General features: G+C 43.8%; 1 protein-coding gene across 1 annotated transcript; it reads right to left on the reverse strand.

Annotated features, from left to right (window-relative positions):
* Positions 1–1,496: 1,496 nt before the first annotated feature.
* oprm1 (opioid receptor, mu 1) lies at positions 1,497–21,622 on the reverse strand (the record flags this gene model as incomplete). Its single annotated transcript, XM_084456979.1, has 3 exons — positions 21,525–21,622; positions 4,163–4,530; positions 1,497–2,032 (listed from the first exon to the last, which is right to left on the reverse strand). The coding sequence occupies exons 1-3, from the start codon at positions 21,560–21,562 to the stop codon at positions 1,497–1,499; spliced, it is 942 nt and encodes a 313-aa protein (XP_084313105.1). The 5' UTR covers positions 21,563–21,622.
* Between the last annotated feature and the right edge of the window lie 1,666 nt (positions 21,623–23,288).

Below are 23,288 nucleotides of genomic sequence, written 5' to 3' on the forward strand. Positions count from 1 at the left end.
TACAAGATCGGACAAAAAACAGAAGGATCTTAAGTTGTGTTATATATGAATATAAAACCATTCTGGAGTATATTTCACAAGGCAACTGGCAAATACTGGACAACACACAATACACGACAGCTAAACGTGATAAACTACACAGCATAATAACATTATGTCATGCTAGCAGTCTTGTACGGTGACAGCGGAAGCAGTGACTACAGCGAGATCATCTTACTTTATTGTAGTCTGCCAGGCTGCTTGAACTGTACATGCAAGAGCTGTCCTTGCTGCTTCAATGGTGCATTTAACCCCATGGTTCAGTATTTGAAAGCCTTGCAGGAAAAGCCGATAGTTGCTAGCAAACATATAATTCAGTGTCAGTCCCATCAAGAAAGAAGGCAGTGTGGCCAAGCCCTCTAAATGGTAAATGGACTGCACTTATACTGTATAGCGCTTTTCCATCTTAGCGGCACTCAAAACGCTTTACAATTGCCTCTCATTCACCCATTCACACACAATGGCCTCTCATTCACCCATTCACACACAATGGCCTCTCATTCACCCATTCACACATGCTTTCACACACCAATGGCGGCAGCTGCCATGCAAGGTGCTAACCTGCTCATTGGGAGCAATTTGGGGTTAGGTGTCTTGCTGAAGGAGACTTCGACATGTGGACAGTCGGAGCTGGGATTTGAACCACTGACCCTTCGATCATTGAACGACCCCCTCTACCAACTGAGCTACTGAGCTTACAACCTAATGCCGGGCTCAGACTACAGGATTTTTGGGCTGATTTATCCCTGATTCACCCCTCCCGAACAATCGGAGGAGAAATCTGGTCTGGAACGTTGGTCGGGGCTGATGATCGATCCAGATTATCTTGTAAGGTGAGGGGTTTACAGATCCAATCTTATATCTCCCGATCGGCTTGCAGACCCATCAGGGCAGCCCCGATAATATCAAACAAGTTTGATATTTAAGATTATTACAAGTGAGACGGCGAGACCAGTGGTTCGTTGCTCCCTCGGGCACGATAAGATCCTGTAGTGTGTAATGAGACGTTATTTTCAAATCTTGCTGTGTGTGCTTTTTTGAGATGCGCAAGAAGAATATCGAGGTTAGCTGTACAGAGTGAAACAGGCTAGGCTGTGCTCAGCTGTATGACAGGCATGCTTTTGCCATGCTGTATGAGTCATGGTAGCGTCGTGGTGACCTTTCTCTCTGTGTGTGTGTGTGTGCGTGCGTGTGCAAGCTTGTGCATGTGTGCATCTGTGTGTACATGAATGTGTGTGAGTCAAAAGACTGTGCTGACGTGAGTGTGTGTGTGTGTGTGTGTGTGAAAGAAAGAGAGAGAGAGAGAGAGTCAGAAGACCACATTGACTTCTCTCTTAGTGTATGTGTGTGTGCGCGTGTGTGTGTCAGAGACCCGTGGTGATCTGCGTGACCTCAGAGTTCAGGTCTTCGTTGGGCCGGTCGTGGCGCGATCCCCGCGAGAGCGCGTCCATGGCTAGTCATACCTGCCGATTGGTCCGCTCCGCCGCGTGCCCGCTGGACTGCGGCCCCTCCCCCTGGGGGTGGCGGACGCGCGACGAGTTCCTCAGCTCCAGCGTGGACGGCGAGGGGATGCAGAACTCCCTGAAGCACCTCTTGAAGTTCTCGTCCAGGAAGGCGTAGAGGACGGGGTTGAGGCTGCTGTTGGTGTAGCCCAGCGCGATGCAGAAGTGCCAGGTGACGGACTGCAGCAGGGAGTTGGGGATGGTGAACAGTGCCTGGATGATGACGAAGATGTGGATGGGCGTCCAGCAGACGATGAAGACGGCCACCACCACCAGGACCATGCGGGTGATCCTCCGGAGGTTGCGGTCCTTCTCCTTGGAGCCGGAGAGCATGCGGACGCTCTTCAAACGCAGGATCATGAGGCCGTAGCAGACGGTGATGATGAGCACGGGCATGATGAAGGCGAAGATGAAGACGCAGATCTTCAGCAGGGTGTCCCAGTACCAGGATGGCTCGGGGAAGATCAGGGTGCAGTCCACGAAGCCTGTCGCTGTGGGGCGGATTAGAGACGGCACATACACACACACACACACACACACACACACACACACACACACACGCACACACACACACACACACACACACACACACACAGGCACACACATTCATTTACCAATGCACTCACGCACAAACACACACACACACTTGAATGATTATGACAGTTCCAAAATCAATAACTTCTCAGCATTTCATTTTCACACATTGTGATGTACTTCATACTTCATATCAATTCTGTTTCTGTCAAGGACAGGTCTTGTCAGGAAAACCAGCCCGCTATGTTTTCAACTAAGCCTTGAAGCCAGCGTCTATGAAACATCAGGCCAGCACCATTAACTGTCCATCTGACTGTGAACAATCACTTTTAAAATACTTTTCACTATCGTTTTAAAAACTAAACTGACTCACCGGGAATCACGACGCAACAATTGTACGGACGGTCTTTATATATATATATTTTTTACCGCCGTAACGCATGAAGCTTGTCAGTGTCCCGGCTGCTTGGCTGGACTTAACACATTATCCATCCGAGCACTGCGAGCCTGATGTGTGAAAGCTGGACTTATGTGCAATCAGGGAGCAGCAATCACACACCTCTGAGTGCAGTAGCCTTGCAGTTATGTCTGTGTGGACACACCACTATACTGTAGATGGCCTTAGAATGCCAGGTTACTGAAACCAGCGGGTTGGTTGAGTGGCATCAGGGCTGTATTGATCTCAATCCCCCCTCAAGCCCCAGTTCTGTGCTGTAGCATAGTGATACCTCCATCAGCTTACAAGGTTATTATAGTTAACGAAAACTAACTAAAAAACGAAAACTAGGTGTGAAAAAACATTTTAGTTAACTGAAATAAAAATAAAAACTAGACTTTACAGAAAAACAATAACTTACTAAAACTGTATTGTGTGTTTAAAAAACTAACTAAAATAAACAAAAATTATTGAGAAAATGTCCTTAGTTTTTGTCTTTTTCATTTCATACATAAGCCTAGTATTTTGGGTGGATATGAAATCTATCCTCCATGTTCTTTAACTATGCCCCTGTGCAGGAGTAACCTGACGTGGTCCAGATGGTTTGTTTCACATGGAGTGAAACAACGTGAGCTCACGAGATCAGGATGGTCTCACAAGGCTAACACAGAAGAATAAAAAACTAAAACTAATACTGAAACTAATAAAAACTAAACTAAAACTAAGCATTTTCAAAAAATAAAAACGAAACGAAACTAGCAAACCTGCTTTAAAACTATTCAAAACTAAACTGAAATTGAAAACAAAGTTAAAACGATATAAAAATAAAAACTAATGAAAAAAGCAAAACTATTATAACCTTGTCAGCTTGTTTGAGTTGATTGACTGATAACCAGAGCCATAGGAAGGCTTCTACTACCCCCTGAGGTCTGACGGTGTGCGCTTGCATGTGTGTATGTACAGCTGTACTCTCCAGGGTAGGTTATAGTGTTGTTTTGTTGTCATCTCCCGCCTGGACTACTGCAACTCCCTCCTTGCCATTAAACCTCTGGAGCTTGTCAAGAAAAGCCGCCGCTTGCTGGGTGTTGAATCACCCCAAGTTCTCTCACGCAACTTCCCTTCTCCGTTCTCTACACTGGCTCCCTGTAGCGGCTCGCATCCAGTTTAAAACTCTGGTACTAGCCTACAGGGCAGTGTAATGAGCAGTTCCCTCCAGGCCATGGTCAAACCCTTCACCCTGTCCCAGCCACTACGCTCTGCTACCCCGGGGCAATTGCCCCATCAATCCGTGGTCCCTGTGGTCAATCGACACGGTTACAGCTGTCTTGGCTCCGCAGTGGTGGAATGAACTGCCCACTGATGTCTTACTCCCAGGATTCTGCCTATTAATCACCTATTCTATTCGCATTTTGCTACTTATGCACTTTTGCTTTAGCACTAAATTATTCTTAGTCACGTGTTTATAAAGGAGATGCACTTGTGGGTTCTGGCGAGTAGTAGTACACCCACTTCCTATGTTAAATGCAATTATTGTAAGTGGCTCTACATATACTGTAAGTGTCTGCTAAATGACTAATGTAATGTAATTTGTGTGTGTGCGCGCGTGTGTGTGTGTGTGTGTGTGTGTGTGTGTGTGTGTGTGTATGCATACAGCTGTACTTTCCAGGGGAGATGACAGTGGTGGTGGCCATTAACATGACGGGCAGCCCGATAGCGGAGGACAGGATCCAGTTGCACACGTTGACGATCTTGGCGTTGCGCGGCGTGCGGAAGTCCAGCGCCTTGACGGGGTGGCACACGGCGATGTAGCGGTCGATGCTCATGGTGGTCAGGGTGAAGATGCTGGTGAACATGTTGTAGTAGTCGATGGAGAGGATGATCTTGCAGAGGACGTCACCGAACGGCCAGGTGCCCATCAGGAAGTTGACGCTCTGGAAGGGTAGAGTGCTGGTGGCCAGAGCGTCCGCCAACGCCAGGTTGAAGATGTAGATGTTGGTGGCCGTCTTCATCTTGGTGTACCTGGAGAGATAGCACATACACACCACTAATACCGTAGTGACGGCAATAAGGCTGTCCACTCTCGGACGCGTACAACCCCCTTTGGGTTCAAATCCTGCACTACTTAAATTTTTATGTAAATGGACTGCACTTATATAGCGCTTTTCCACCTTAGCGGCACTCAAAGCGCTTTACAATGGCCTCTCATTCACCCATTCGCACACACACACTCACACACCAATGGCAGTAGCTGCCATGCTCATTGTGAGCAATTTGGGTTTAGGTGTCTTGCTCAAGGACACTTCGACATGTGGACAGTCGGAGCTGGGATTCGAACCACTGACCCTTCGATCATTGAACGACCCGCTCTACCAACTGAGCTACAGCCGCCCCATGTGGATGATATCCATTTGTATTGTTGTTTTAAACCTGAAGAGAGCAACAAGTTGAGTATTATCAATGAATGCTTGGATGCCATCGAAAACTGTATGAATGACAACTTTCTGCAGTTAAACTCAGATACGACAGAAGCTCTCATAATTGCTTCCGAACACAATCCCAAATGTCAAGAAGTGTATTGGGCCACTAAAAGTTGTGTTAAACCTACTATAAAATTGAATGTCCTTTTTGACAAATCTGCGTCCTTGTTTGATATACTGTTGAAATATTGCCAAGTTACGATCTGTGGTGTTCAAGGCTGAAATGGAGATGATTATTCAATGTTAGTGAGAGTTTACGCACTAAAACCTTCTTATAGAGGTGAAGACCTGTGGTCAGCTAAAGACCAGCAGCATCAGAGAGTACCAGAGCTCACAAATCACTTTTAAGAAAACCTTTATTCGGTGGACAGATCACTCACTGGCGTTTTGACAGCACAGTGTCACAGTGTTTTAGCCTGAGCAACCGGCTCCAATTAAGGGAAGATTATAAATGATCTGTCAAACCCATAGTGGTTTTACTCTGATGACACTGTGCTGTCCAAACATCAGTGAGTGATCGCTGCAATATCTTTCTTTTCAAACTATTGCACCATTCTTTTTATTGTGTTTGGTACTTTTATCCATCTTTTTATGCATGGTTATGTTTCTCTGTACTGTTTTTTTTTATCTGTTGCAGCTGTAATTTCGTCTTTAATTGCCTGGTTTTATTGCCATTTTTAATTTCAATACAAAGAACTTCGTGATTCTTTTCTGTAAAACGTGCTATATAACAATAGATTTTTTACTAATTAAAAAAATAGGTAACGGAATATGATCTGTGGTCAGGTGGGATATAACCCAGATATCTTGTGCATGGGTTATAACAAATTCCAACCATGTGCACAACCTCCTCCCCCTACCTAGTCACAGCATACACATACAACATCCCACAGGTGCTACAGTAGAGTAGGTACCGTGGGGGCGGTGCTATGCCTAATATAATCACAATGGTGCTAATGTAACTATGAAATCCTTTCCAGGAGGATTACAGGTAAGAGTATCGATTTGTGGAGGATGGATTTCATAGAGACAGCTACCATATTAGTGACTGCAAATCTAATCCTGACCTGCACACTGTCAACAGAGCCCTGACTCTCTGCCTACTGAAAACTTAGAGAGAGAGAGAGAGAGAGAGAGAGAGAGAAAGAGAGAGAGAGAGAGAGAGAGATACAGAGAGAGAGACTAAGTCGGTTCTCTGTGCTATTGTATAGTTGGACGTGGTACTGTGTAGTAGTCCAAAGTCTCATATGTTGTTACAGTGGCTGTCAACCGTTTTAACACCAATGTAATTTAGCTTTAGTTTGTTTACTCGGAATCTAAATCCTCTTACGAGGATGGCCATGTTTTAATTAAATCTTATTGGCCCCTACATTATACTGAGAGCTTGTGAAACAGCCATTCCTGCCTGTGTTCCATCTAGCTGTCATATTTCTCTTATATAATCATATCAGAGCAAGCAGATTCCTGGAAGAGATCTTTCTGAGGTCTGATGGCCCGATGACGGGGAGGAACGATACTTGCCATTCTTTAACTGCGCTAACGAGATTCTTCATTGGTCCCAACTTCATTAGTATGCTGTCTCTCAGGCCTTGGCAGCCCTATCTATAAAAACATTATTGTCAATAAGTCTTCTTATCTTTCACTACACAAACACATACCCTGGGCAGGGAATGTCAGTGTTGCAATTTTGTTTTGTTGCTTTTGATGCGATAGGCTGCATCCGTGACTGTACATTTTGTTAAGCTGGATTTTAAAACCACGTCTACAAATAAAGCAATTTGACTTTCGTATCACAATTGCTTTCAGTGGCCCAGGGTCAACCAAAAACTAATAGCCGAACCTTGTGGCTATAAAAGCTCATTCCCATGTTAATGCTCTCAAATAAAGAGTGGCATATTACATTCAGATAGGGTGAACTGTGTGATCGGCCATTTGAATACAAACTTTAGTATTCAAGCAGCAGCTGCAACACTATTATCCAACGGATATTTACCCATCACCATCTTAACTGTCCATAATTAACGCCCCACAAACCACCCAGATGACCATTCAATATCGGTGAGCATCCATCTGTCCAGAATTGTCTTTTCTAGGAGACATTTAGGAGATGTTTAATTCAGACCTTCTCTCTCCCCCCATTAGTCTACCTGAGGCTTAGACATAGCCAAGGATTCTCTTAACTCTTTCTTCAGCTTAAAAGAGCGATAAAACTGAAATATGGCTCTCTGAGTCATGAGAGAGAAGCCGTGCTGATCAGTCTGCTCTCTCATCAGAAACGCCACAGAAGAGCGATGTGGGAAGAGGATTTATACAGTATGATGCATCTACATCGTTGTGATAACAGCAAGCATGTATGTAGATTCATCCTAATTATAATCATACATGCAGCACAGTAAAGAGTTGCCCCCCCCCCCCCCCCCACACACACACACACACACAGGATGTGTAGCCAGCTATATTTTCCTTAGACTCACGAGTCAGTCTCTAAACTCGCTCAAGTACTGTAGAGACTGAGGGTTTCGTCGCTTAAATTGGGTGGAAACAATTTGAGAGTAAAAAAAAAAAAACGCATTACAGAACCAATCCAAGACAAAAACTGTATTGCAGAACCACTCCAAAGTCTTTGGGTGTCGGTTTTGAACCAATCCAAAGCAGTAGTCTCGTTACTGACCGTTCTAGCGACTATTTCAATGTAGAAATCTTCATATTGGGAGGCAGAGACATGCTGGAACCCCCAAGCAGGGACTGTGAATGGGCATACATGATGTGAAGTCTCTGATCTTGTCGCCTTCACATCAGATGCTTGTTGGGACTTGACCAGTAAACATACATATCGGAACTTGGCATGGCATTATGAAGCCTCCGATTCAATACCATTCAATAAAGGAGAGGTTTGAGCGCGTCAAGTCCGTGTCTCACCATGGCAACACAGAGCACTGACGGTTTGCAGAGAACCAAGCAGAGAAGGCTTGGAAGAAATCCAGAAGTAGCTCTGACGTCCAGCTGAACACAAGAGGACTGCTATTAATGAGCTTAGGTTAAGGTTAAGCACAAACCGCCCATCTAGGGATTCGAACCAGCAACCTTTCACTTATTGGTATACTTCTCCTTTCACTAAGATACCACGGAGACAATATGAATGATTGGTAAGGTAATAAAGATGAAGACATTGATTTAGACATTGCAGTTGGCTAGGGGGGTAAGTCTAAACAACTGTGAAATGATCTTCTATCAGGAGAGCCATCTGTCATCCATTTGGCTGAAGGTTTGGTGGATCCTCCAGTATTTGTACCAAGTGTTCACAGAAGATGGAGTATGTGACTTGTATTGTAAAAACATGAGCTGCAAATATACACAGATATCTGTCTCTGTCTCATGGTTTAGGGAACACTGTCTGCATAATGTTTGTGTGTGGGGGGGGGGGGGGGTTTGGTGAGTGGTGGGGACAAAATAATCCCACAAGAACAGTGAAACAATAAACACCATCACTCATGGGGACATTTTGATGGTCCACACAAGATTAGGGTTACTTTTCCGTTAGGGTTTAGGGCTTAAAATTCAAATTATGATTATGGTTAGGGTAAGGGGTCAAAGGTTATGTTTACGGTTAGGTTCGTCTGTTCTCTGTCCGGGCCTCGCAGTGGTGGAATGAACTGCCCACTGACGTCAGGACAAGAGAGTCACTGCCCATCTTTCGCCAGAGGCTCAAAACTCATCTCTTCAATAACTACTACTACGATCTTCTCTCTTAGGCACATACAGTATTGTATATTTTATTTGCTTTTTTTTCACTTTGCTTTCAGCACTAGATTATGCTCTGTCACTTGTTTTAGAAAGGAGATGCACTTGTGAATTCTGGCAAGTAGTAGTACATTGGCTTTTCCTACGTTAAAATCAATTATTGTAAGTCGCTTTGGACAAAGGCCGGCTTCAGCTAAATGACTGTAATGTAATGCAATGTAATGTAGATTTTAGGGTAAGGTTAAGATTTTAGGGTTACGTTTTAGCTTTTTTTGGGGGGGGAGAGGGGGAGGGGGGGGTTATGGGTTAGGGGGGGGGGGTGTTCTTCCCATTTTTCAAAACTAATTAAAACCACCTGATATCAGATTGTTTTATTGAGCCATAGCGTCCTAATAGCATCCAACTACAAAGACTCACCCCTACCAGTCACCACGTCTTGTTATTCCAGCATTTCTGCCTGTGTGGTCAAATTATGGCCCGTAACTGTACTCCGCCACTGTGCCTTAAACATACATATTACACATTTTAGGACGTTCATTTGTAAAGGTCTCAAAGGTTAGGTTTAGAGTTAGGTTTAATTTTATTTTTACATGTATCCTATAAAAACAAACTTGTGTGTGTGTGTTTGCGCATGTGCATGTGTGTGAAATTGACCACTGTTTCCTCTAACTAATATAAATCAGATCATCAGGACAGCACAAATTGCAGATGGTCCCGTTGTTTGTCAGTCAATCTAGCATCCATCAAACAGGAGTGGTAAAAGGGGCTACAGTGTGGGCTAGGGATTCGAATTTTGGCTGGGTATTAGAGCTGTGGCTAGGGACTAGATCTGTGGCGGGGGATTAGACTGGTGCTAGGGATAAGAGCTGTGGCTAGGGGTTAGATCTGGGCCTAGGGATTAGAGCTGGGGCTAGGGATTAGAGCTGGGGCTAGGGATTAGAGCTGGGGCTAGGGATTAGAGCTGTGGCTAGAGATTAGAGCTGGGGCTAGGGATTAGAGCTGGGGCTAGGGATTAGATCTGGGACTAGGGATTAGACCTGGGACTAGGGATTAGAGCTGGGGCTAGGGATTAGACCTGGGGCTAGGGATTAGATCTGGGACTAGGGATTAGACCTGGGACTAGGGATTAGAGCTGGGACTAGGGAATAGAGCTGGGAGTAGGGATTAGAGCTGGGACTAGGGAATAGAGCTGGGAGTAGGGATTAGAGCTGGGACTAGGGATTAGAGCTGGGACTAGGGAATAGAGCTGGGAGTAGGGATTAGAGCTGGGACTAGGGAATAGAGCTGGGAGTAGGGCTGGGGAGAGGGGCTTGAGTTGGGGGGAAACTTTCTAGCCCGTGCACCTGGCAAGAGACTGATGTCCTTGGAGTTTACTTTGGAGTCACGCATTCCCTACTTCCTAAGGGCTGGGGAGTGGGACTAGAGACTAGCTGGGTCGAGAAAAATGGCTGTGGAGAGGGACTAGAGCTGGGACTAGAGCTGGGACTAGAGCTCGGACTAGAGCTGGGACTAGAGCTGGGACTAGAGCTGGGACTAGATCTGGGACTAGAGCTGGGACTAGATCTGGGTCTAGAGCGGGTCGTCCAATGATCGTAGGGTTGTTTTCTCTGTCTCCTCTCTCTCTCCAAGACAGATGGAGGTTTACTGTTGTCTCCTCAGAGATCAGATAATCAGGACAGCAGAAATTGGAAAACGGTCCCGGAGCCTCATCTTGTTGTTTATGATGTGGAGAACATGTTCCTAAATGTCACCCTCCCAGGGTCTGGATGAGAAGTCATTTCAGAGGCAGGGGGAACATGGCAGGACTTCCCTGAGTGTATTTTCCCTTACCTAACTAGAATAGAACAGAACAGAATAGAATAGAATAGAATAGAATAGAATAGAATAGAATAGAATAGAATAGAATAGAATAGGATAGAATAGAATAGAATAGGATAGAATAGAATAGAATAGAATAGAATATAATAGAATAGAATAGAATAGAATAGAATAGAATAGAATAGAACAGAACAGAACAGAACAGAACAGAACAGAATAGAATAGAATAGAATAGAATAGAATAGAATAGAATAGAATAGAATACATTTATTGCCATGTGTAACAAGTACAGATACAGGTCCATTGGAATTATTGTAATTGCTTGTCCTTACATTATCTTATCAGTGCTGATCAGTACCTCAACCCAGTCCTACACTAGGTACTCAGCTAGATGTAAAAAAAATACATAAAAAAAATACAATAGCGATATTGTCTGCCACGTCAGTGAACTCACATGATTAATCATACTCCAGAGTGATCTGTCTGGAGAATTATCTTTGAGGAGACGTAATGAGTCTTCTGCCCCCCATGCCCCTGGCTGTTAAGACCCCCCAAGCCCCCTTGTCTGGCACGGTTCCCTGGTTAATGTTGTGCTTGCACGGGTCTGGCTTACTTTGGTATGGTATGAAGTTTATCTAGTAGGGACAATGCAAATTTACATAGTTTAATCGCAAAATGCAACTGATGTTCTGCATACGGAGGTTATAGCTTTCGCTAGTTTCCAACTCTAGTCCCTAGTTGGGCTTTTAAGGAAAGAAAGGGGAGAACAACTACTGACTGTCTGTCTGTCTGTCTGTCTGTCTGTCTGTCTGTCTGTCTGTCTGTCTGTCTGTCTATCTATCTATCTATCTATCTATCTATATATATATATATATATATATATATATATATCCAGTCCTGGTGTCAGACAGCTGTCAGCCGGACAGGAGGCCCCTAAGCTGCTACCAGACTGGGCCTGGCGGGGGCCAATGACTGGCTGCCCTCCTCTGGTAGGCAAACAGGCAGGCAGGAAGGCAAACAGGCAGGCAGGAAGACAAACAGGCAGGCAGATAAGCAGGCGACAGACCAAAAAAACGGGCTGGCAGAGAAATAGAACGGCACACACGAATGTACGGGGGACAGATCTATCTCTTCCCACCAGTCGTCCGCTCTCCTCGCTGGTCAGGTGACGTCTGGACGACGAAGCAGGGGCCTCTTAAGGACATGGCGAGAGGATGAGAAAACATAAACACAGCAGGTGGAATAGTACAGATGTTACAGTAACATGACATAAGACATAAACATGTACTCCCACAGCCGGCCCTAGCAAACGCCCGCTCGCTCGCTCTGCTTCTGCTGTCAACATCAGCGGGGTTATGCTGCTGACGTGCAAGACTATCAATTTTACTGGGCCGCAATTACACTCTCTCCTCTCTCTGCTGATGTCTCTCTTCCTAGAAACCAGCGCCGTTTTGATGCTTCTACATAAACAACATTTAGTTCGCACTTCACAAGTCCCTGATAATGGAGAAATTATTTAGGAAAGGGTGTTCTGCAGCCAAACACATCAACTGAACCTGGTCAAACCCAGCCAAGCCCGAAGACCAGCCTAGCTACTGTACCGTTAATGGTGATGAAGCACAGTTGCTAAGGAACACCAGAATTCCTCACATGACCTCTGCCTTTACTGTACTCTTCCATGTAGCATGTTGCGTTGAGTACTTGAGCTTCTCCTATTGGTGAGTGCATTCGTTACTGTACATGTTTTGCGAGGCAGTTTGACCATGGATAGTGTTGTGTTAGCATGTGTACCAGATCAATTTGTACTACGTGATGAACCGATGGAAAGCTGAGGAAGAAAGGAGCAGCTAGTCAGGAACGCCTCCATTTATCCTACTTTTTTTTTTTTAATTGAAAGATGTTTTCCAACTGCCTTGTGGAGAAGAACAATTCGTTGTTTACTGGAAATTGAATTCTGTCAAAGAGACACAACCTCGAATAACATGCCATTGTTAGGGTAATACAGGCATTGTTGACGCAGGGCCATAGAAATTATCAGAGTGCAATTAAATGCCTCTCTAGACACTGAGTGATGTGTCTGCTACTGTACTGAACTTCTGTATCTTCTGTGAACTGAAGGCGTTTCGTGAAAGAAAGAAGCAAACTACAATGGTCAAAAACAAGCAATGAATGAATCAACAAGTAATGTGTCATGTATTCAATAAAGGGTAGACAAAGCCCTATACATCAGGATCTGAACACTCATTCACTGCTGATTATTCTGACTATTCATTCTTGTATCCTTTCATTTCAATGAACAAGACAATTATTTATTTAAAATCTTAAATTTTTTCCGTTTTCTTTTTGCATCTGAAAATGTATTTATCTTCATAACGTTTTTAAACCTCTCTGCAAAAAAAAGTTTTTTTTTAATCTTTTTTTTTTATTTGTTTTGTAAATATATAGCAAACAAACAAAAACACATTAAAAAAAAACACGTAACAAACAGATAAAACGTACAAATAAACGACAATCACAATAACAAACACACACCCTGAAAGATCCCTCCCACCACCCCATAGGTCCGGCCCACCAAATAGGTAATGGCAGCAAGGTTAAAGGATAAAGAAAAAATAATACTCATACTGTATGTACATATAAACAAACAAATGCATGCAGACAACGGATGTGGTTTCAAATATCACAACCAGGGAAGGTCAGTCAACCGCATGCATGGCTTCAATAAGGGAGGACCATATTAACATTCTGCCCAGATAGCAAGCGGATCTGGGCCATATACAGGCCAGATCTGGCCCTTGTGGCTTAGTTCTGGCCCATATATGGCCCAGAATCATTACACATCCGCTTTCTATCTGGGTGTACTTTTGCGCCATGCATGCGGGCCACAGATATCTCCATCTTAGCCAGTTCCACCACAGATGATTCCCACTGATGGTCAGACCAGGTATGTAGGGCCCTCCAGCTCATGGCTAGCATTTTCTTAGCTGCTGTTAAGCACAGCAGCAGCCAGCGTTGTTGTTTATTAGATAAGATCAGGGTAGAAAAATCATTCAATAATAAAATACAGTAATAGGGGAACAGGGGATGCATAAACTTAGAACGGAACACATTTTGTCAATGATAGTGCTCCAAAATAAAGAGACAGCAGGACAATCCCAAACCATATGAATAAACGTGCCGGTAGTTTCAAATGAGCATAATTGGCAGTTAGGGGTTTGTACTAACTTCATCTTAAATCATTTACTGGGGGTACAATAAAGTCTGTGCACAAAATTATAATGTATCATTTGATGATTGGGGTTCCGAGAGGACAAAGAAATATTTAACCAAACTTTGTTCCAATTAATTGTATCAGGAGAAATGGAAAGGTCATGACATCAGCTATTATTGACTTGTAGAGGCTTTTCTGCAGTTTTAGTAATAAATATATATATATATATAAAGTAGATACCAACCCTTTAGTTGATTTACAAGTACATATTTGATGGATAGGGTGGGTCTTTAACTCTTCTCCCCAGGGAACCCCATAAGCACGTAATGCGCTACATAGTTGTAGATAAAAGAAAAATTAAGTACCTGGTAAATCATAATGTGACTTAAGGTCCTGAAAAGATCTAAGCTCATTATGTGAGACTGTCAGAAAGGGTGTTAATTCCTCTGTTCTTCCACTGTGGAAAAGAAGTTGGCTGCCCACCCAAACGAATTGCTGAGTTGTTCAATAAAGGAAGATGGGCATGATGTTGTGGATGTTGTATGTATGTTGGCGTGTGATTCGACTAGTCTCCATGTAGTAATAAAATGAGAAATTGTAGGACCATAGGTGGATCTACCAGTTTTGAGAGGGATATTCAAATAAATAATATCTTGAAGTCTGTGAGGACTAACCAGCTGTTCCTCCAATAGATGCCAGGCTGCTTCTGCATCTGGGTTAAGCCACGTATGGAGCGCAAGAAGGGTTAAGCCACGTATGGAGCGCAAGAAGGGTAAAGGACCAAGTATAAAACTTAAAATTTGGAAAACCCAAACCGCCAGAGAGTTTGGGTCTCTGTAAACTAGACATTTTTATTCTGGGATGTATCAAGATATCAAGGTAAAGTATAATATCATCACAATAAAGAGAGATGTGGTGGTTTGTGTTGTGGATTGTAATTGGAGTATGGGATGACTGACGCACAGCTTGAGCGAGGGGTTCTAAAGATAGAGCGACTAATAATGAGAGAACACAGCCTCGTCTAGAGCTACCAGAGAGGGAAAAGCCATGAACAAAGGTTACCGGTCAGGCGTATACATTTTTTTATCATGCTAATGAACTGACTTCCAAACCCCATGTGTTGCAAGACAGACCACAGGTAATGCCATTCAAAAATCCGTATTACAGTCATTGTTATTCACCAACAGTCCAAAGCAAATTCCTCGTACTGTGTGAAAACATACCTGGCCAAAATACATCAATCTGATTCTGAACTTGTTTTTATATGGAGCACACCGAGTTTCCCTGGTGTATGAAATGTGCTATACGCAAGTACAGATGCCTGGCCTTGATTGACTTTCTCAGGCTGCGAGCGAGTGTACTGCTATTCTCATCATACTACAGACGAGGTGCCCTACTTGTAATACACATACACTCCTACACACCAAGCTCCCCATTGATTTTTACTCAAGGCCCTACAAAGACGGATTATGGTTCAACAAATGTAAGTTCTCTTCACATTCCACACACAGTGGGAAAGTCAATAAAACACAAGCAGCTGAACATCACAGTAGCTGCGTTTCCATTACACTTTTTTGCAAAATAAAAGCGATATTTCTAAAGTTTCAACAAAGTAAAGTACAATTGCGACTTGCAGGTGTTTCCATTGAAAGGTGTTTTGCGCAAGAGCCGTAATTCTCGTAGTCTAGTCTCGCGACGCCACACAATTCACGCAAAGCGCAACCAGGAAGTAAACAAACCGTTGTATTAAATAAACAAACCGTTGTAATATTTGAACTTTATTTTAGCTTTCCCCTCGGCTCTGCTCTTAAACAGCGCGCGTTTCTCAGTATCGTTGCTTTAGGGTCTTCCACTTGCTCCGGAGGCATATCGCGTCATTTTTTGAAGCGAGCAAATCACGTGACCCCTACCTCTACTTCTCCTGCCTAAATTCGAAAAAAGTGTTTCCATTACGCTTTTGCGATATATAGTTCTATATTGAAACTTCCGAAAAACCACCTCATGAGAGCGTAAAAACGTTTTATTGAAATTTGAGAGGTTTTTTCAAAATTTAGGTGTTTCCATTACCAATTTTTTATTGCGATATTTAGGTTTTGCGCAATTCTAGGTGTAGGCCTAATGGAAACGCGACTACTGACAGACAGCCCTGCCAGAAGCAATATTCATCTTCCCATTACTGCGACCTTGTGATATTGGACAGGACAATGAAATCCCCCTGAGCACCTGCCTGTGGTTCCTATTGGCCAATCCTACTGGCCAAAGCATGCCCTCCAGCCCTGAGGGAGCCTGCTACCTGGCCAACGGCTAGTCGATACACCAGAGGCCATCCTGTCTTCCCGAAGCAGTCCGCTGAGCCCAACGTAGTGTGACAGGATAATGCCAGGGTTCTACAATAGACCTTTGTTTCAATAGGATTTCGGAGAGTCCATTAACTTCACCCTCTCTGAGTCACACGGACTGAGGGTATGACTCACCGGTTCCCCCTTATCCCATCTTATACTGCGCTGATTCAGTCTGACATATACTGTATAAATCCAATACAGTGGAAAATCTATTTTAAAAATCTATTACTTTTATTATGTGCACCATCAGTGTCAAAGCCTCACTGTTCAGAACATTTTATACATTGCTCAGTTATGGAGTAGATACAGAAAAGGCACTATGCAGAGACTCAAAGGAGTAGTAAAGGGAAAAATCATGTTTAGCCCTGTTTTAAGGTTACTTATGATCATATACAATGGTTCAGATCAAAAAGTTGACAAAACTAGCACGTTTGAGAAAGTCTGATAATTGCTCTACCACCGTTTTGGTCATACAATGGATGTGGGTGGGCACCGTGAAAAATCACTCAAAAAACATGTTAAACTCTCAATTTCAAAGACAAGAAACTCACCAAGGTATTAGTTGGCGTTCTGACATATAATTCGCCATAAAGTAAGATTCTAGTTCATCTGGAAAGGCTTTTTAAATATTTAGCATAGAACTATTTAGTCGCAGCACATACGTGTTTAAACTTCCGCAAACTAGGTAGCCTAGCAACATAAACAATAACAATAGCTACCGTAAGTAGTTCCGCTTCCTGAATCCCCTCTGCGGATTGATCTACACATCTACAACGGTCGCGTCAAGTCAATGGATTTCATAAAATGATCAATAAAACCCTACATGATTCATACTTTGCGGCGAATTTGATGTCAGAACACCAACAGACACCAATTACCCCCTCGGTGAGCTTCATGTCTTTGAAATCGAGAGTTTAACATGTTTTTGAATGATTTTTCACGGTGCCCACCCACATCCATTGTATGACCTAAACGTTGGTAGAGCAATTATCAACTTTCTCAAAAGTGCTAGTTTTGTCAACGTTTTGATCTGAACCATTGTATATGATCATAAGTAACCTTAAAACAGGGCTAAACATGATTTTCCCTTTACTACTCCTTTAAAGTGGCATATGATGATGCTATGCACGTGTCCCACCAACTCACAGCGCTGGCCAGATGTTTGTTAATATTGGTGTCAAACACTTTTAACAAACATTATGTGATAAATGTACAGTATGTGCTGTCTAGACAAGTCGGAAAATAATGCTATTGTGGTTTTAACCAACCCTGTAAAGAGTTGTACTCGCTTCTCATCAATTGTGTGGAGACATTGGCGCAAGGGCCTCTATGGAAACGCTAGAGGGAAGTTTTATGTTCCCTGTATATGTCCCTTATCTTGATTTGTTTATTGTTTGATATATACCTCTATTAAGTGAGTCCAAAAGTTGAATTGAATAGTATCTGTGGTAGTTATTCATTTGTGACATGCACCTACTTTGTATCTTTCAGGAACATCTATCTTGTTTTGTAGCAATGTCCTCATAAGACCGGTCCAAATATCTACTTTTCGACCAAAAAGCACCCGTGTTCTCTGTTGGTAATTTGTAGGATTACAATACGTACCTCAGAAAGGGCTACCTCGTCAGCTGTATGTTTGTCCTTGTCTATAGGACTCACACATGCACACACACACAGTACATATATATATATACATATATATATATATATATATACACACACACACACACACACATCTACAGCAATTTCTTTTCATAGTGGTCAAATATCATAAATGGCAGTAAAACCGAATTAGATGTGTGGTTAATTAGGAGATTCATCAACATAATTGTATTTGTGAATAGAGAGATAGGATGTCGGCCAGAATCGATCTTCTCTGTCTGTTTGCACTCTTGGCGAGATAACCTGACAAACACAACAGCAGTATTTCCATTAATTCCCTAAAAAGCAGAATCACAAAAGAGGTGGAGACTGCCTGCGGTTTTCATGGTCAAATGAAGCGTTTCCTGTGTGTTTCGTTCGAGGAGGCTCTTCCAGCCTAGAGCTACGCTGGCTGAACAGAGGGGGTGGAGAGGTGGGTGCAGAACGCCTGTACCGTCTCCATGACAACACTGTTGCACTATTTCAACTCCCAGCGCTCCCTCCGCTCCCTCAAACTAGAATGGATTTTCCAGACGAACGTGCAGATATCATTTGGCGGGCGATAGTGTTTGCTGTCGACTGTTTGCATTGGAGAGAGTTGTCAAGACATTAGTGTGCTGGTCTTTATGGTCTGGACATTAAGCAGAGATAGGGGGGGGGGGGGTAGAAAACTTACCCTACTGTGTGGAGAGGCCTGGTCGAGGAAACTAGAGGAAGGCGCTCATGCAGATAGACTAGAGTACATGATGGTCGTACTGTATATGACACATGAAAGCCTACATGGAGAAACAGGTTTGATTCCCATTTCCATGATCCCCACTTGCTTGCATCCCTCTCTTTGTGTCTAATCTCCTTGTAAAAATACATGAAATACATATAGATACTGCAGCAAGATCAAACTCATGTGTCACTCATCTGATCTCACACTGTGCAGACGCACTATGCAGATGCAAATCTCTGCAAACTAAACCCGAGATGCAAGAGCATGAACTAGTAGGTCAGTAGGTACTGTATGGGGGTAGGTAAGAGGGTTTAAGTTGACAACGGGAGTCAACTATGCGTTAATCATATTTAAAGAGTAACCCTGATGAAGCCCTGCTCTAGCCATGTCCTGAATGGACGTCTGTCCTGTTCCCTCAGTACCGACAGACGGACTGGCAGAGACGCTTGTCTCCATCGGCAGAGACGCTTGTCTCCATCAAGGTCGTAGTAATTATCATTCAGATGTGTGATGTCTTTTCTCCTTCAATACAGCTACACTGTCAGGCTGAAATATAATTCTGTACACGATGGCAAGATGTGATCTTACTGTCATTGATTGAATTCATTCACAACTTTTTTTATGTGTCAAACACTGTGTGGCGAATAAATGGCGATTATTATAATAAAACCCTGTCTCTAGCGTCCCCACACTGGGTGCTGCCTTCGCTCAAAGTTTCGTTTTGGCTGTGTGCACGTGCATGTGGGTGTGACAGGTTTGATATTGCTGCATTCGTTACGTCGAGACCTGCCTGCTGGTCCAAAGCCCGTGTCTCTGTGACCTTCCCACGTCGAGATATGGCTGTTTCAATCCCCCTATTAACAATGAATGGGGGGAATTTTGGGCTCCCGAGCCGAGGTCCAAATGAATGGAGGTCAAAGGGCGGCCGTGTTGGGGCAGCTCTGTGGCGCCCCCCTCGGGTCAGAGCCAACGGGGCTCTACCCACCGCACAACCCCAGTCCAAACCCCTGTCTCTAGCGCCCCCACATGGGGAGCTGACGTCACTCAAAGTTTTGTTTTGGCTGTGTGCACGTGCATGCGAGTGGGACATGTTTGGTATTGATGCATTCGTTATGTCCAGACCTTTCTTGACGAAAGGTCAAATTACCGAAATGCATTCATGGAGGTAGAGCGGCCAGCTGGGGGTCGCGAGGTCCCCGGTTCGATCCTCGCTCCCGACAGTGCAGAACTGTCCTTGAGCAAGACACTGAACCCCCAAATCGTACCTAGTACCACAGTACCTAGTACCACAGTACCTAGTACTGTTGCCTCACAGCAAGAGGGTCTCCGGGCGTTTCTGTGCAGTTTGCATGTTCTCCCCGTGTTCGCAAGGAATTCCTCCCAAAAGAACCCACCACGAAAAACATGCAGACGAACAGATCGCTAACACTGTCCGTCCCTGATGAAGACAGACAGGAGCACGTGGTTGGTCCCCGGGCACGGCCCAGCATGCACGCTGCCTACTGTCTGGCTCCCGGCTGCCCTTGGGGGAAGGACATCGGGATGGGTGAAGAGCAGGAGAGGAGTTTAATCTGTGGACACTCCTGTAATTACGTGTGTGTGTGTGTGTGGGTGTGTTTCTGCGCTGCCGCCTACCACTGTGTGATGTGTCTTCACTGTGTGATGAATAAAGATGTTTGGATTGTTGTTTCATGGGCAGAGGTGTGTGCTTAAAGGTGGGATATGTAGTTTGCTTTTGGCTTTATTTGCTAAAATTGGCATAATATCCTTTCAGCTATCAGTAACAGAAGTGCTCTGAGAATAAACTTGGATCTCCGTGTTTACCGCTGCCTCTGTATTTTGGATTCAAAGAATGCATCGCGCCCGAATGTATTGACCAATCAGGTTCTCTATCTCGCCACACCTACCAGTCTTGTTTGGAGGGAGGGGCGGGTTCTTTTGAAAAAGATGACCAATCGGAGGTCTTTTGACGTCAAACTACCTACCCCACCTTTAATTGTGTTTAATTTTAAGTGAAGCACGCTGTGCATGTAATTTCCCTGAGCTGCATTTTTCAGATGAAAGGTGTTGTATAATATAGTTATTATTATAATTATTATAATTATAATTATAATTATAATTATTATAATTATTATTATTAATTCATTTGATACAATTGTTGGAAGGACAGAGCAGAGAGACCAAAGCAATCTGAACAACACGTTATTGGAGGGAGGTAGCTAGTGTTTCAATTCCCTTATGTCCCTGTTTCTGTATGTGCCATAGTTTCTCTCTGTACATTTCTACCTGTCTCTATAGCTCCCGATCACACGCTCCAACACTCCGGAGGGAAGCACACACATAGGCTACATCATTCACCATGCATAGCTAATGAGAACACCCTATAGTGACCTGACCACATCTCTATCTCTCTCTCTTTCACACACACACACACACACACACACACACACACACACACACACACACACACACGCACACACACACACACACACACACACGCACACACACACACACACACATTATAAAACAGAAAACTAAATCTAAAAAACTATAATTGTGTAGCTCAGTAGGTTACAGAGTGCAAACAGACTGTTTCATTATGCAACGTTTCTTTCCAAGCAGAGAGGGACTTTATTGCGTAGAACTGAGGCGCGTGCAATTAACAGTGGTCGAGTGTTACTGGCTTGGATGCAGACTACAGAATAAATAATGTATGCAAAGGTCAATATCATTAATCCATCACATTTTGCGCCGACTGCAAGGTGCGAAACGAGGAGCTATGTTGTAATTTCCGCACGAATCGATGTAAATGCTTTGCCTTTAGGCGATAGGCTATAAGGGGGCTGTTTCACCTCCAATGGCCTCAAAATAAAGTAGCCAAACGTTACTGTAGCCTGCAGAATGATTTAAAGAATGATTCCATTGCAACACGCCACTCACTGCCCCGAGCGAATATATCATGTAGTCTAATACCTGTAGGAAGAGTTGACAATGCCATACAATTTTCGAGAAGTATTGGGACAACGTGCAAGGACCTGTTTGTTTGGTTTCTGAAAACTTACCTGATAATCACATACATGACGAGCACGTTGCCAACCATGCCCACAACACATACGATGGAGTAGAGAGCGGTAATGACAATCGCGATGACAACCGGAGTCGTGTCCGGTCGCGGGTTCTCTGTCTGCTCACATCTTCCATCCACGGGGCTCGTCGTGCTATTGTCGCTCAAGTTCCGACAGTTCCCGGTGTTGTTGAACGCGGACAGGTTGAAGAACTGATTACGGTACAGAATATCCGACGTGTTTTCCATGGTGATGAACGAGTCAGTCAATCACCAATGTGTAATTGTCTTCTCCTAGCTGTTCAGGCTGTGTGACTTTTGTTCTCTCTCGGTCCAGCGTCGCTGTCCGGTGCTGATCGCGCGCCGTGGTCAGATAGAGATGCTCTCTTCTCGGGAGAGAGACTTTCACCTACCGGACTAATAGGTAAGAGTTTTTCAAAGCTCCTTTCGAGTCGCACTGACGACCCCTACGCGCAGGCGATGGGACAAGGATGAGACATGGAAGTAAATTAGTTGTCCTCGTTGAGCGCTTTCTCAATTTATCGAGCCGCATGACGTCACGCACGGTGCTACAGTACCCGCAGGCAGAGCGGAGATTGTGGTCGAGCCCACGTTTGTAGACTTCATTGTTTTCAACACAACTTATGTAGACTTTGTCCAAACTTGATATCAGGGTCAGATTAAAACGCAATTTAAGCAAGAGGAGTCTACAGGTTGGTAGTAGGTAGCCTATAGGATATTTGTTCAGCAAGTTACTCAAACCTGTGCCCATGGGCGTAGAATTTAGGGGGACGTTGGGACATGTCCCTGTCAATATGCAGAGACTACTGAATTCCACAGCAATAATTTGGTACACAAACGCTTAACAGATCTTCTATAGGCTACTAGTCCCGCCTCCCTAGCCCAATACCGGCTACGGGGAAATCCTCGCATCTCGTAGGCTATTGATTCAGTATTGAAAGTGCATTATTTTTCAATACGGGACAATCCCAGATGATTTGCCTACCATTGCAAACGCGGCAAGATTTGAGCTATGAGGAGGCTCACTCACCCACTGAATTTCATTAAGTTAGTGCCTAAACAAACCAGACATGTAATGTTTAGGTAGCTTTTTTTCTTCTTTTTTATTTTTTAATCCTATCAGTTATCAATTCGTATGCAGCATGTGTGCACACGTGGGCCAAATGCATGATAATCAATTCAGGAGGTTATAGAACCAGCCATCAGGATAGTCAAATCTGACTGTAGCTCAAATGTAGATCTATGCTTTTTATTTTATATTGTGCAACAAATAATCGGCCCTTGCCTGTGTCAACTATTCTTTATTTTATCCCAACACGGTTTTGTGTTTAAGACAAAATTCAGATTCGAACCCAGGTCTCACTTTGAAAGAATGTTGAAACTCAGCATCCAGGATTAGGCGACCATTCCGGCGTGGTCATTGAACCATTTTTGCTATAGCTCTATGCGGGAATGTCCAGTGCTTTGCTGTGGTGGCACCATAAAGTTTTAATGATATGTTTGTATTCCATGGACAGCATGGCTCAAAGATAGAGGTGTGACTTGTGTGATAATGGCATTATAAATGGTCTGGAAAGGCGCACTGTTCCTGTGTAATCCAATTGTGATTGATTTTAATCAGGATAATGCAAATTCTGATTCATTACTTCAGGGAAGTGTTAAGTGGATGACATTAATTTCACAAATGCAGTCCTATTAGAAGCACCCGGATTGTGTGGTGCAAAACAAGAGCCCAGTGGAG

This window comes from Borostomias antarcticus (genome assembly GCF_949987555.1).
Source record: "Borostomias antarcticus genome assembly, chromosome: 2".
Classification (NCBI taxonomy): domain Eukaryota; kingdom Metazoa; phylum Chordata; class Actinopteri; order Stomiiformes; family Stomiidae; genus Borostomias; species Borostomias antarcticus.